Source organism: Protopterus annectens, chromosome 8.part1 (assembly GCF_019279795.1).
Source record: "Protopterus annectens isolate FY-2018-M chromosome 8.part1, PAN1.0, whole genome shotgun sequence".
Taxonomy (NCBI): Eukaryota; Metazoa; Chordata; order Ceratodontiformes; family Protopteridae; genus Protopterus; species Protopterus annectens.
The window spans coordinates 263,878,423-263,894,379 of NC_056742.1; the positions used below are offsets into that span (position 1 = coordinate 263,878,423).

Genomic DNA, 15,957 nt, shown 5'->3' on the forward strand with positions numbered 1-15,957 from the left:
GAAACAATACAAATATGACAGAGAAGGGAAGAAAAGGAGAAAAAAATCATTAAGATAAAAGAGGAGAGGAACACAAGTTAAAGGTTGGGTACAGGTCTACAGAAAAGGGAGTCTTAAAATAAGGGAAGAACTGCAAAAGGAATATTAAATACCCAGAGAAATGGAATAGGAATTTTAAGATGCATTAGGGAGGTACACTAGACTGAATAAACAAAGGATAACCGGTAAGGTAGCCCAACACATAACAGATGAGCTAAACAAGAGGCAAATGGAGGGCGTTAATCAGCATTAAAAAAAAAAATTATTTTCAATGCAATGAAACCCTAGGAGGTCAACCAGATATAATCAGAAAAATGAAGGAAAACAGGAAAAAGAATTCCAGGAAACAATAGACAACATAAGAGCTGAAGTAATTAGGCTCCTCAGATATGCTACAAAAGCATACAAGTTTAGAATATCGGACTGGAAGTGTCACCACCACAATTTTTACACAACTACCAAACTAAGTATGATATTTGCAACAGCTGGTTAAGAACGCTGGATATGTAACATGGAAAGTAGGGGCACATGGCTACATATTACTTGGATTGCAAAGTTTTAAGCCAGTTTAAGGAAGAATTAGACAGATTACTGAAGGAGTCGTCGGTGAGGGAAAGATATTAACAAAAGTACTCCTCTTGTTACGGACAAATAGGCAAGTCTCATGAACATACAAGGAGCTGCTAGAAGTAATAATGATAGTGAGGAAAAATATTAAAAATAAAATGGAATCTAAGATACAACCCTCCCAAACATGAGAGAGGAGGGGGAAATAAAGCAATTGGACAAAACAGAAATGGAAATAAAAAAGCAAGGAAAAAGGGAGTGGGCAGAGCATAAAAAAACCTGGATGGAAACACACACGAGCCAAGACCCAAGGACATCCTTAGGATCCACGAACATCCCCAGCAATACAAGAGTAAGTCGGGGGGGTGGAAGGAGAGTGTCTGGTAGACCCAGCATGGACATGAGACACCAAAAAATTTAAGAGAAATAGGAAAGCAAGGGGAGCCACAGCTGGCAAAGTACTACAAAATGGTTACAAGAAATTAACATTGCCCTGCAGACATGGACTAACTCCTGGTAATAGAAGACCTCATGTAAACAAATGTATAATAATTACATATTGGGTTCAACTCTCAGGATACCTTAAAGTGCACCATGCATAGGACTGAGCTATATATCAACTGTGTTAAATGCATGTTAATAAAAGGATGTTTTGGTTAGAATAAAAAAAAAAAAACATGCTCTGAAAATTGAAAGAATGCAACACTTTCAAAAGAGTGAACTGAAAACAAACGTACAGCCTTCAGTTCTTCTCAGAGTAAAATTAATAAGTTATTAAAAATTGCCTACAATAATGAACATGGATGTTTATTTACCTGAGATCTCAATATATTACACAGCATGAGTATCCAGACTAAGGTAATTTTCAGCCATCAGAGACTGGTTCCACCAAAAGGCCTGAAGTAAATAGACCTAAATGGAACACCAAGTCAAAGAGTGGCCTAGCATCTTGGTGGCAAAAACAATAACCTGAATGAAGCCATAACTTTCCATTATACAAAGAATTGTGTGGCAAATATTTGATTCATCATTAACCCATATATTAAAATCATCCAAGATCAACTGTCTTGAGTGATCACGCAAACCCCCAATGGAAAGAAATAGTGACATTTTGAAGAAATGTTGCTAGATAGTCATCTGGGCAGTATACCAATAGTAACCTGCAATCCACTTGTGCCCCAAGGACATAGTCAAAGGTGTTAAGGTATCTAATGTTTCACCTTAAGAGCTAGAAGATGTGGCTACCATCGACTCATACCCAGAATCCATGGCACAGCAAGCCCAGAGAACATCCATCCTCAAAACAAATGCTTGTGACTGCTGGAGTATTACATTTTTGAGACATATTTGTTAAGGTAAGTGAACTTTTCCAGGGACCCCCTTTTTTGGTACACTTTTTGTTCCCAATTCTGCAGTGGCTTTCAAGCATCCTCCTCTACTCACTTAAATCGTCCATTTATTTCCCTCATAGCTGACAGCCCTATAGCCCATTCCTCAAAGGGGCAAGGCTGAAGTGACAAAGGCAGTGCCATCATCCTACATGACGACTCCAGAGTTTATATCTGCCCCTACAACTTCCCCTTTTGTACTGGCCTGCTGCATCCCAAGGGGCAAAGTACAACGGGCATGCAAGAGGGCATCTCTTCCCAGAATATGTCACAAACTCCTTGCTTCCTAGAAGTCAAACGCATTTGGTAATCTTTGGTCTTCACCATTTTCAGTGCAGGGTTCACACTCAAGACATACACCTTGATCCCCCCCCCCCAAATGAGAGTAGATTCTGTCTTGCCATTCCTATCTCTGACATACACCCTGACCCCCCCCCCCCAAATGAGAGTAGATTCTGTCTTGCCATTCCTATCTCTCTCCACCCACTCCAAGCTAGTTCATCCAGCACCTGGGCCACTAAATCAAACCCAGGCCAGCTTGGTCATAATTAGGACTTTATCCCTCTATATCAAAAATGCTTTCCATCCATAATATAAGTTTGAAGGTAACCACAATAAAATAAAATATAAAATTGAACAAATAACAGTTACAGTGAAGCCTTGTACCACAACCCCCCCCCCCCCTCGGATGGGACTGCGCAGGTGCAGTAGTGGCTACCTTAATTGACAGGCAGAATGTGTGTGATATGTCACATGAAAATGATGCATGATTGGCAGACATGAAGATTTGCCAATGACATAACGCTTGCAACAGCTGCTGACGAACACATATGCAAAAGAATCCCCAGGCATACAATCTGTGACTGCTTGCTCTTCCTGCATTAATATTTTGAAGCAATAAGCAAGTGCCCACTTTGGCCACATCAAATTTCAATGTATATAATGCTTTTCAAGGTGTCCCAGACTTAGTCTATGTACACCTCCTCAACATAGACTCACTCATACCACAGAAAAGCAGCAAGAAAAAAACTTCAATTTAATTAAACTACAGGGTCAACTTACTATATCATGATTATAAAACACACATTTTAACTGACTGTTCAAGTGAATGACAAAAATTGGTAGCTTCTGCAACCCACCCTTCTTCCAAGACACTGACACTGACATCTAGGAACAAGATCCAAGCTATAAACCAATTTGCTCTTCCTGTCCGAACCTACAGTTTTGGAGTGATTGACTGGCCCCAAAAAGTGTTGGATAGATTAGATATTAAAACAAGAAGTATGCTTCATGCTCACCAAATGATTTATAAAAATCAGTATATACTAAGATTATATATTCCACATTCTGAAGGAGGGATGGGCCTCCTTGAAATTGATTACATGTATAGATCTGCAATCGTGAGACTCCACACATATCTACTGACCTCACAAGATCCAAATGTAGTGAAAGTGTTGAAACATGAAAAGAATAAATCTAAGATGACATTCTCTGCTTAATTTAGCAGAAGCATATCAACGTCAAGCAGGAATGGAAATCAAACAAGAAGTAGATAAAAACCAGGCAGCAACTGAATGTGCCAAAAACAAAAGAAAGAATATAAGGTGAAGGACCAGATGAGAAAGCAAGAAATATGGAAAAAACATAAAATACAGTTGCATTTATAGAAAACTTCTGGAAGAGCCTCATGTTGATCAGGAACAACTGCAGGAATGGTTAAGGAGAGGCGAATTCAAACCAAGAAATGAAAGGTTAATATTGGCAGCCCAAGATCGTAAACCAACGTGCACGTAGCCCACTAAGTCCACTGAACATGTGGGAGAAACAGACAAATGTAGGTTTTGTAAAACCGAACTGGAAACAGTCACACACTTTGTTGCTGGTTGTGACACACGAATGGCAGAAGGACTGTATACTGAAAGGCATAATAATGTGGCGAGACTGTTGCATTGGGGATTGTGCAAACATTATATCAAAGTGGCTGAAAAATACAGGAAACAGCCACAAAGCATCATAGAAAATTATAAAGTTTATATCACATGGGATCATCTATTACCAACAGTTCAAAAGACAGATGCTAGAAAACCAGATAAAGTAGTCAAGAAAAGAAGACAAAAGTAGGATTGATCGTTGACCAAGTGTCTTGCGTACAGAGAGAGACAAAGTCATAAAATACCATGATCTGCAGGCAGAAACGAGAGCAGTGTGAAAGAAAGAAACCTAGACAGTTCCAATAATAGTAGGGGTAATGGGTCTTATAAAAAAAAAAAAAAGTTTACAATCATATTTAGAAATGCCACCAATACATGCAACTCCGCACTAATTGCTGGAGTCATTATTATTAGGCACATTGTGGGTGCTGTGAAGAGCACTACTGGCTGACATCAAAGATTGAAACAATACTAATTTCATGAAAAAAAAAAAAAAAAACACAAACCTCCAAGTGAACAACTGAAACTTAAAAAATAAAAGTTCCCTATACACCACAGAGGACTAGAAATTATGGTAGTGTCTTTTAATATCTGCTTTCGTATCAAAACTTCATCAGAAACAGTACAATTTCCACATCACATTTAAATATACTCCTGACTCATTAAAACAATCACATGATGCATAAAACAAACAATTACTATGTTAATATTAATCCCTTATTTTTCCATTAGCTAAATAACACTTTATATTAACATGTTCATTCAAACCTGGTGGGCTATCTGCTCCTAATTTTATTTGCCAAAAAATTTCTCTCATCTCCACCAGATTATTAAAATCACCTCCCCTCTTACTGTAGTTAACTTTTTCTAAAACTGTAAAACAAAACTTATTAAAATCCTTACAAATACTAGAGTGTTTATACAGAGAATTATTTATCTTTTTTATTGTGTTCAAATGCTCCTTAATCCTGCCATTTAATTTCCTAGTTGTCATTCCTACATAGAATGAATTGCAATTTGAACAAAAAGCAATGTATACAACTCCAGTAGAATCACAGCTACATTTACTACCTAAATAAACATCATAAGATAAATGGGAGAGAATAATAAAAGACCCTTCATAAATGTACCTATAAATGTTACATTTATATGTTCCCTTCTTCCGACTGTCATTTAATGTGCTTCCTGTATTCGTTTGTGATCCTCAAGCAATTGCTTTAAAAATTTTTTTTGTACTGACAAATTTGGGAACACTTCCTGAAATCAATCCCAATTTCCCTATGCCCCTTTAATAATTCTCCAATTATCACTTATTTTATTAATAAATGGAGCGTCTATAGACATATCAACCATGCAACGTGGGACCTGTTTGTTACTTTTTACATCTTCTGTACCGTTTTTTTTTGTCAAAACCATGCATCAATATGGGCATAAAATGTCTCTCTCCCTCATTTTTTATTTCATCGACTGTTTCTTCCAGTAACTTTAACAGATAACCCGTGTCAATAAACAAGGATGTGATGAAATTTACTTCTTTATCAAATACTACATTAATCATACTGGACACCGTTATGTATTGTCCTCAAGGTATGTTACGTTTCATATAGCTTGGATGATTGCTCAACCAATGTAAGTATGCATTTGAAAAGGTACCTTTTCTATGAATATTACTTTCAAAAACTTTCTTTTCTATGTCCCATTTTAACTCTACATCTAGAAAGTTGACTTGATACCCAGTAGAACCTAAAGTAAAATTTAAAATAATCAGAGGTACTATTTAAACTTTGTATAAAATTATCCATGTCAATTTTACCTTTGTTAATAAAAAACAAATCATCCACAAATCTGTTATAAAAACTATATGAGTGAATTCCTTTACCTTAGGCAAAATTTCATTCTCCCACAACCCAGTACCAAATTCGCATATGCTGGAGAAGTTGCCGCACTCATTGCGGCACCCCTTATTTGTCTGTAATATTTATCATGAAACAAGAAAAAATTATTTTCTAAAACAATTTCAAAGAGCTTACAATAAACTTCAACATCATTCACTCTCATTTTCGCATATTTATACAAATAGTCTCTTAAAAATTCCACTCCATTATTCAGAATTGATGTAAATAAAGAAACAATGTCAACAGTTACAAGTGTTAGCTCATTACAATTTTTTAAACTAGTTAAAGTGGAATTTGTAATACGATTCAAAAAGTCCCATGAATCTTGACACTATGAGTTCAGTTTTTGTACAACAGAATTAAATACTGAATATAAAAAATTTGAAATTCCTTCAGTAATACTACCCCCTGCTCACACAATAGGCCTAAAAGGGGGGGGGGGGCTGTATCTTTGTGAATTTTCGGTACCCCATATAAAATTCCAATACATGGATACTTATTATAAAAAATATAATACAACTCAAGATTTATTTCATTATTCAATAGCATATGTTCCAATAAGATATACGCATTGTGTTTCACGTTAATTTCATTAATAGAAACCTCCTGATATTCATTTTCATTACTTAGTGTTTCCACTGCAATATAATAATCATAATTATTTATAATGACCAGCCCAACCCCCTTGTCAGCTTTCATGAAATGCAAACTTTTGTCATTACTTAATTCTTTCAAAGTATTATGTTCTGCATAAGTTAAACTGTAATACGATTTAACATTCTTACAATTCAAAAACTCTCTAATGTGAGTTTCACAAAATGCTTCAAAATTCTTTAAGGTGAAATGCAATGCAGGGTTAAAGGTAGAAGATGTTTTTAAACTGTCACTCAAAGTCACATCCTTGAGAATAAATGCCAAGTTCAACTTCCTTGTGTACATTTTTAACTGCAAAAGGGTGTATGTTAAATTAGATTTATGGCTAGGGATAAAGCCAAAGCCCATACCAAGCACTGAGAGATGAGAGTCATTCAACTGAAAGTTACTCAAATTAAATATTTTAAACCTTCCCAATGGCAAAGAATTTACTTCAGTTTTACCTTTGTATGGTTCCGGTTACGAGTGGAGACCTCTGCTGTTTGCTGACCTCCCCGTTCTCATATCCAAGTTTTTTGGCTACTCAGTGATTTCTGAAGCTTCTACTAAACCTACCGAACCATTCAAAGCTTCATTCACTAAAGGAGGATACTCTTTTTCATAAATAATGGGATAACGATGCACCTCTGCCTGTACTTTGATACGCCTGGGCTCACATTGTACTGAAGTGTGATTTCTGCCTTTATTTATGCAAGTCTGCCCGAACTAGCCTTCTGATTGATTTATTCGATTCCCCTCTCTAGCTGCATATTTACAGGGCCCACGAAATGGATCTCTGTAATTGCCAGTTCTCATATTATTTTGTATTTGTTTTAAAGAACATGAAAAAGACCAAATATAGGCTGTATTAGACTGATAAGCAGCCCAATCATGTTCCATTTTCTTCAATTTACGGTTGATGATGCTTTTTTTAAAACGATCCACCCCTGACAACATACGGCCATACAAACGCCTTGTTTAAGTGGAATTTATAAGATATTGCTTTATCTCATTGTCCCATTCTTCTAATTTCCGTTGTAATTCTACTAGTAACGTGTTATTCTTTTTCATGATTAACTTCATGAAGTCCAAGCCTACATTGTTAAAAAAACTGAACCAGTTCCTTATAAAATAAATCAACATTGTTAACCCTATTCGGGACTTTAAAAACACATAAGCCCTTCGGCACAATAGGTGTTTTGATGCAACTATCAAAGTATTGATTTTTCAAGCATAACAGCACAACATTTTTTCAGGCATTTTTCCATTTTGTTTAGGGCATCGTCTATGTCTATTTCAGCACAATTTACATCTTCACAGTTACAGCTAACTGTGAATGGATTCAAATTTGCATTCAAAGCTTAATTCACATCCTTTTAAGTCCCAGTGCAAGTATCAGCATCAATATTGCTGTGACTAACAGGAAAATGTCTCACAGTCTCAGTGTCATCGATAGCATCACTGGAAAGATTAGAATAACTTTTTTTGTTACCTCCATTAGTACGTGTTTGTTGTAAAAGAGTTAATAATTTCTTTTGACTGTCTTGCACAGAAGTCAATAGCTAAAACAAAATGTTATCTTGAGTACCAGGTACTGGATGCACCGTTAATTCCATTAAAAAGTCTTCTGGGGAACCACCAGCGGTGGAACAAAAAAAAAATACAAACCACCACAAGGGCCAAGTGAACAACCGAAACTTAAAAAATAAAAGTTCACTATACACCACAGAAGACTTGAAATTAGGATAAAGGCTTTTAATATCCGCTTTTGTATCAAAACTTCATCAGAAACAGTAAAACCATTTCCACATCAGAAACAGTACAACAATTTCCACATCACATTTAAATACACTCCTGACTCATTAAAACAATCACATGATGCATAAAACAAACAATTACTATGTTAATTTTAACCCCTTAGTTTCCTATTAGCTAAATAACACTTTATATTAATATGTTCATTCAAACCTGGTGGGCTATCTGCTTCTAATTTTATTTGCCAAAAAATTTCCCTCATCTCCACCATTCTTAAAATCACCTCCCCTCTTATTGTAGTTAACTTATTCTAAAACTGTAAAACAAAACTTATTAAAATCCTTACAAATACTAGAGCATTGTTTATATCTTTTTTATTGCATTCAAATGCTCGTTAATCCTGTCCTTTAATTTTCTAGTTGTCATTCCTACATAGAATGAAAAGATAGATGCTAGAAACCCCGATATGAAAGCATCCATGAAAAGAAGACAAAAGTTGCATTGATCATTGAAATCGCTACACCCAGTTACTACATTGTCTTGCGTACAGAGAGAGACAGTCATAAAATATCAGAATTTGCAGACAGAAACGAGAGCAATGTAAAAGAAAGATACCCAGACAGTTCCAATAGCAACGGGTCTTACAAAAAATAATTTAAAATCGTATTTAGATAGATTACCAATACATGTAACCCCGTACGAATTACAGGAGGAGTCATTACTGGGCACATTGCTGGTGGTGCGAAAAACACTTCTGGCTGACATCAAAGATTGAAACAAATCTAGTTTCATGAACTTTAATCGTACTTTGACTTAGGAATGGGGTCCATTCCTGTCATGGTATTAGAAACCCAGAAGACTTGGAGAAATTAAAGAGAGAAGCAGAAAAGCAGCAAGAAAAAAACTTCCATTTAATTAAACTAACGGGTCAACTTACTACATCAAGATTATAAAACACACATTTTAACTGACTGCTCAAGTGAATGACAAAATCGGTAGCTTCTGCAACTCAACCTTCTTCCAAGACCCTCCCAGATGCAGGTGGCTACAGCTATACAACTATAGTGCAGTTCTCCCCTTAAAAATTGCTGTTAAAAAATGGGAACTGTGCAGTTTATAATTAATGGCTTGCTTGCCAAAGTCAGTTTCTTGCAACCAAATGAAAACTTGTATACAAAGGGAATAAACTATCACTTGCACTCTTTCAGTTTTGCCCGCACTCAAAAGTGTGTTCAGGGAGAGGGAAAATCCTAATTGTGGATGACTCCAGGAGATGAAATCCTAAGAGAAAAGCTCAAAAATGTCTCAAGGAAGTGCCAGCTGCTGGAATTCTGACAGCGTGTGTGTGCTTTTGGAAATACACTTATCTCCATAACTGGATAATTAAGGCTCAGGTCTCCATTAGTACCAGAAGAACTGCTGCTTATAGGGTTGCCACCTTTTTAAATGCTCAAAGTACGACATTTTGTGTAAAAAGTGAGATTCTGTTGGTCAAACCATACCTGCAGCCATTGCAAAGGAATGAACTTGACTTTCTGGCCAAAATTAAAAGTCGTTCTTATACCATTTGAGCTGGTTATGCTATTTCAGAAAACACTTGGGTATTTCAGATCCAAAATAATTATTTTATACAACTACTAAATGAAACTTAGGAAATATTTTCTGTCCTAATCCTTAGGTGCTTACAACTAAACAAATACAAGCAAGTAAGTAGGCAGTATCACAAGTCAGGTTATTGGAAAACCCTGCTTAAGTCATGCCGTACTGACTTACCAAACACTTAATAAATACTGCTGATGTTAGTCAGCAGGTCCACATAAATATTCATGAAGTATTTAGGCATGTCATTGATTGGTGGGTGATGTTCAGGGTTTGCTACTGCACATCGGTGGGCTATGAGGCTTCACTATAACCCAAATGACAATACTACACTGTTTCAATGTATATATTTAAAGGCAGTGCAAATATCTAAAGCTCAAGTAACATTCTCAGACACAGCAAGATAATTATATTAATTATCACTGTACTGTTAAGGGAAAGAAAGGGTGTTCGTCAATGTAATGTAGAGAGTTGCAGTTAAAAAAGGAACTGACAAACGAAAAACTAAAGAAAAGAACACTCTGTAAACAAGCACCAAACTTCACTCAGCTCGATGAAAAAATAAGTATAAAAAGCCATTCTTATTCACTTTAATACCAAAACAAAATAAAATTAAGTGCTTTTCATTTGGGAAAAATCCAAACTTCTTCAGATGTAGAGCAAAAACCAAAACAGTCAGCCCAGCAACAATCCACTCTATATCTTAAAGAGTTAATTGATTAATTGCCTGCATGTGGATCACAACACTCATTTGAAATTACACATCACAGTTGCATTGTTTTACTAAAAAGACCAAAATTAACCTAAAAACTTCAAGACTTTAACTTCAAGACAAAATTTTTTAACTGTTTCAATATAAATACAATATCTACATGCATCACTCAGTCCATTACTTGGATGTGGAACTTACAAAAAACATTCAGGAATCAAAATACACTGTAAAGATTTATAGAAACTCTTTTTTGCATTTCTCTAGTGCACACCCTTTACAACAGAAAAAAATATGTTGTTAAGGGACAACTGGTTCAAGCAGCTTGGATGGTTTCTGGTGAAGTTGACTTTCAAAAGGAATGTTTAAATCTTAGGAATATGTTCCTTAACAGGGGTTACCGTTCCAAATTCTTGGAGGGTATTATAAATGAAGTCCAGTTAAAAAGGTCCCAAGGTGTATATAAGCCTATTTTGAACAACTGTTCCACAAATGAACCATTTAATATAGGCACCTCGAGTCCTCCCCTTACAAATGTGGTTAATGAACTAGGAGAAGGAAGGAATCATCAGAACAAGAACTTCTCAATTTAATTTGCTTTTACATACAGCCCCGAGGCTGAGGAGATTAGGTCAATAGTTAAAAAATACTGGCACCTATTCTCAGTGGATAAGGAGATTTCTGCTAAATTAGGAGAATCACCGACCATCACATATAGGAAGGGACAGAGCCTAAAGAAGTTGATGGAAACTACCATGAAACCACCCAATAGGCACATAGGAATGTACAGGTGTGATGCATGCAGATATTGTATTTATATTGAAACAGGTAAAAAATTTTGAGTAAGGAACTACAACTTTTATACTATGGGCAAGTTCAATTGTAATTCCAGGTCAGTGGTATACCTTGCACAGTGCAATGCCTGTCCAACTTTCTACGTCAGTAAGACCGATCGTAGATTGCGTGATAGGATTTACGAACACATCTATGCTATTAGTAAACAATAAATGGATAATGCTCTAGCTAGGCACTGTAAGGATAACCACAGCAATGGTTTTAAATTTAGAGTTATAACACAGGTTGCTGCACATGAGAATGTGAGGTATTTAGACAGCAACACTGTTAAGTTATACCTCGAAGAACATGAATTGAAATGTCAGCTGTTACTGAACTGCTGTGCCCCCCCAGGTATCAATGAAATTTATTCCTTAGCAAGTATATTAAAATTAAAATTAAAAAGCTTGCTTAGGTAAAAATGTTTTAAGTAATTTCCTAGGTATTGTTACGTACTATTCAGTTGAATGGTTGGTTATTTATTTTATTTTATTGTCAAAGTATTTATATGAAATAATGAAGTCACGAATTTACATTTTTTATATCATGCTTTTATATACCTTGTTTTGTATTGATTATGTTTTCATAACACTGCATAGTAATTAAGTTAGGGATGGGTGTTAGTTTTATTACATATGCGCATATATTTTTCTTTCTTTATTCTTAGCAAAAGTAATATTTTTATTGGGTCATGATGTTTGTAAAGTCTTGAAGTTTTTAGGCTCATTTTGGTCTTTTTAGTAAAAGAATGCAACTGTGATCTGTAATTTCAAATGAGTGCTGTCATCCACATGCAGGCAATTAATCAATTAACTCTTTAAGATATAGAGTGGATTCTTGCTGGGCTGACTGTTTTTGCTCTACATCTGAAAAAGTTTGGATATTTCCCAAACGAAAAGTGCTTAATTTGATTTTGTTTTGGTATTAAAGTGAATAAGAACGGCTTTTTATACTTATTTCTTCATCGAGCTGAGTGAAGTGTTGGTGGCTTGTTTACAGAGTGTTCTTTTCTAGAGTTGCAGTTAGGCAGCAGGTATAGGGTTTGGGCTGAGATTAGCACACATTTAAGGGGGCTTCCCTAATAGCATGACTAAATAAAACAAACACATTTAACATACACCGTTAAACAAGCACAACACAGACTCTATCACATTTCCTATCCCAAATATGCAAATACTTGACTGCATTTAGAAACAAACACACACACACGCGCGCGCACACACACACACACACACACACACACACACACACACACAAAACAGCAATACTGAAATGTCTGGTAAACCTGAAGGTTGTGGCATTACTGACCACTCCCCACTGGATACTAATGCCTCCCCCTTTAACATGCGAAAGCATGTCATGTTCTCCAGAAGGCATGACTCCAGGCAATTCTACAGCCATCCTCTTTGAAACAGACAGCAGCAACTAGGTGTGCCATTCCTCCCTCCCCAGCCAGTTCTCCAGTCCATCCATCCATCAACAACTTTTCCCATTTTTGCACATGGGTTCGGGTTGTCACTTCAATAGTGGCAATTATCAGGAGCCAAGGTTCACACCACTGGATGGATGGCTAGTTCTGCCTCTGTTCTTCCATGCAACATACTTGCATGCACACTCACAAGTATGGCCAATTTAATTTAGAGTAGCCAATCCAACTACATCTTTGGAATGTGGGAGGAAATCAGAATACCCAGAGAAAACCCATATGAACACAGGGAGGACATGTAGACTCCGCACAGAAGGCAACCCCACCACAAACTGAATCAGATCTTGAGTAAATACTAATATGACCACATCACATTACTGGAAATAGCAATTTCTAATTTACTAAGTGTTTCAGACTCATAATGTAATATACTGACCTTGCGATACAGTAATGAAAGCAGTGGGCAGGTTTTAGCAAAACACCACTCTCCTTGCATGCGAACAGCATCACAAACTGAAAAAGAAAAACAAATCAAATTAAAAACTGATTTTCCACATCAAAAAGATAATTTGCTGACATTCAAACAAATAAAACCATCTTGTAACTCTAGGCATCCATTCAGAGAGACGGTTAAGTTGTTAATGACAACTGGCTGCCTCCTCTGTTCTCTGAGTACTCACTCCACTGGCAGACTGCTCCTTCCCAAGATAAGGATGAGCTGTTAAGACATTCAGGAATGTAAGGCAGATAGAGCTTCCAGGATAAAACACCATCTGGCCTGAAAGCACAGAGAAAAATGCTTCGTGTTTCATGTAAACTATGCTCTCACTTTCTGTAATCAAAGCAAGCAAAGAAATGGGATTTCCAAAATGGTTGTACACTTATCGACAGGCTGACTGAAGCTCTCCCAATGTGAAAACTAAAAAAAAAAGGAAATGTTCAAAAAGCCAATACAAGTTACCAATTAGGGTAAAATTCAGCAGCAAAGATTGGATAAAAACACAGGAACAGGATGAGCTGCGGTAAAAGAAGATACGTAAACCAAAAAAATAAATACCGCACTAACACGGCTGAGTACTGAAAATGTTTATTCAAAATAAAATAAAATGTTAAAAGTAAGTGCTTTCGGGAATACAACATTGCTACATCAGACTGAAAACTGAATGAAACAGCACTCAATTTAAAATGAGACTAATCAATGAATTTCTAAAATCAATTAAGCCATTTAGAATAAAATGTATAGTCACAGGAAAAACTGCACACAAGTTCAAGTTGCAAAGCTTAAAAAATAAAATACTGGAAATTACACAAGCAAGAAAATATAAAATATTATGTCCATACATGTGATGCACAAAAATAAAAACTAATGTTTGAGTGGACGTGCTTTCAGAAAAGGTTTGAGGCTAGATGCCCCATTTAAACCAGGTGGTTCCTCTGCATTAAACAGTAAAATCCATTTCTGTTCTGCAACTCCTGTACAGTTAACAACATCTCCCCCTCTAATTCCCATATCCAATACCTGCAGAACTAAGAACTTAAAATTATGTCCTGGGCCATGCTGAATGATGTGCTGCACTAAAGCATTGGTCTCTCTTTTGTTTCTAATATCCCTGTAATATTCCAAAATTCTATCTTTCAAAGACCTAATAGTCATGCCTATATAAAAGGCATGACAAACCTGACAACTACTAAAATAAACGATGTTGGTAGTTTTGCAGTCAGCATAAAAGTCTAACTCGATTTTAAGATTCACATAGGGATGTATATAAACTGAACCTGTAAGAATATGCTTGCACACTGTGCAAGACCTACAGGTAAAAGTGCCCTTCCTGCTGGATCGAACAGTTCCATTGTGATGCTGTGATCTATAACAGAAATGCTTCTTAAGTGACTTGTTATTTTTAAAAGTAAAGTGTGGTGTAGTATCTAGGATACCCTTTAGTTCTTCTACCGTATGTAAATTAAGTGCTGTTTCATTCAGTTTTCAGTCTGATGAAGCTATGTTGTAATTGCAAAAGTGCTTACTTTTAACATTTTATTTTATTTTGAATAAACATTTTTCAGTACTCAGCCGTGTTAGTAGGGTAAAATTCAGTTGCTGGCTAGTAATTAAATTGCCTGGGTGTCAGCACAGAAGCTTGGAGAAAGTAAAAGAAAATCAACCATAAAAAGAATAAAATTCTCTAGCTGGGAAGAAACTTGTAGCTGTTCAAGTTTCAACTTTGGTACACGAGATGGCTTTCAGTAATTCCAAGGAAAACTAAATAAAATTAATTCACAGATGTTTAAATAAGTGAAACAGTGAAGGAATATACAGTAGAAGCTTTAACTAGCTATTTAGGTGAATTGATAAGACTGCAAATATTAGAAGTTGAAATTAAGAAGTGTCCGGCTGAATACGAGGCTTCAGTAGACCCATTTAAATAAAAAAATAAATAAAATGAGTTATAATAAACAACATGTTGAGAAAACTTGGGTCTTTTGATGTTCCAAAGAAAGTGGAAGGATTTAATTTTATAGAGTACATTAAAGTGCAATTCTGCAGCTGGACTGGAGTTCACCAGTAGGATCTGTTAATTGAGAGGGCACATTGCATGTATGCTCTAAGTCTGACCATGAGAAAGCAGTGGAGGCCTACAATAGTAATGTAGGCAATCCTACCAACAAAAAGAGCTATACCCAAGAACAATTTGGAGAAGGGAAAGTTATTACAAACTGGGGACAGCATAGAGTTTGTAAACATTATTTTTCATTGTAGGCCAAGCAGAAGAGAAACAAGTTTAGCCAAGCAATTAGGGGATTTTGAAAAGCAGGTGAGAAATTCAAGTTGCTGTATCTAGCTATGCTCTGAATATTTGTACTGGATTATCAGTCATATTTTTGAATGCAGAACAGATTAAGAAGGAACTAAAATTTAGTCAATAAAGAGTGAGCTATCAAGCAGAAGAGGACTCTGGTTCCCATTTCATTCTTCTGACAATAAAACAGCTCATAGACTCTGCCAATAAAACATGTTTTACTGTTCCAAAGGAGAATGCTTAAGTGACAGAAAAAAACAGGTACCAACTAGAAGAAGAGTACCACAGACTTGTACTTGAGACTGGTGTTGGGACAATATGATGATCAGGAAATTAGAGAATAAATGGCAGAACTGTAAAGCATCACCCCTGATTAGATATGT

At 36.0% G+C, this 15,957-nt stretch overlaps 1 protein-coding gene across 2 annotated transcripts in view; it reads right to left on the reverse strand.

Moving 5' to 3' along the window:
- FANCA (FA complementation group A) overlaps positions 1 to 15,957 on the reverse strand; it is a 2,214,801-nt gene that overhangs the window by 1,659,071 nt on the left and 539,773 nt on the right. For both annotated transcript variants that reach the window (XM_044081851.1, XM_044081852.1), the window contains exon 13: positions 13,213 to 13,289. In XM_044081851.1, the coding sequence (XP_043937786.1) occupies positions 13,213 to 13,289 (77 nt within the window). The remainder of the gene's footprint in view (positions 1 to 13,212; positions 13,290 to 15,957) is intronic.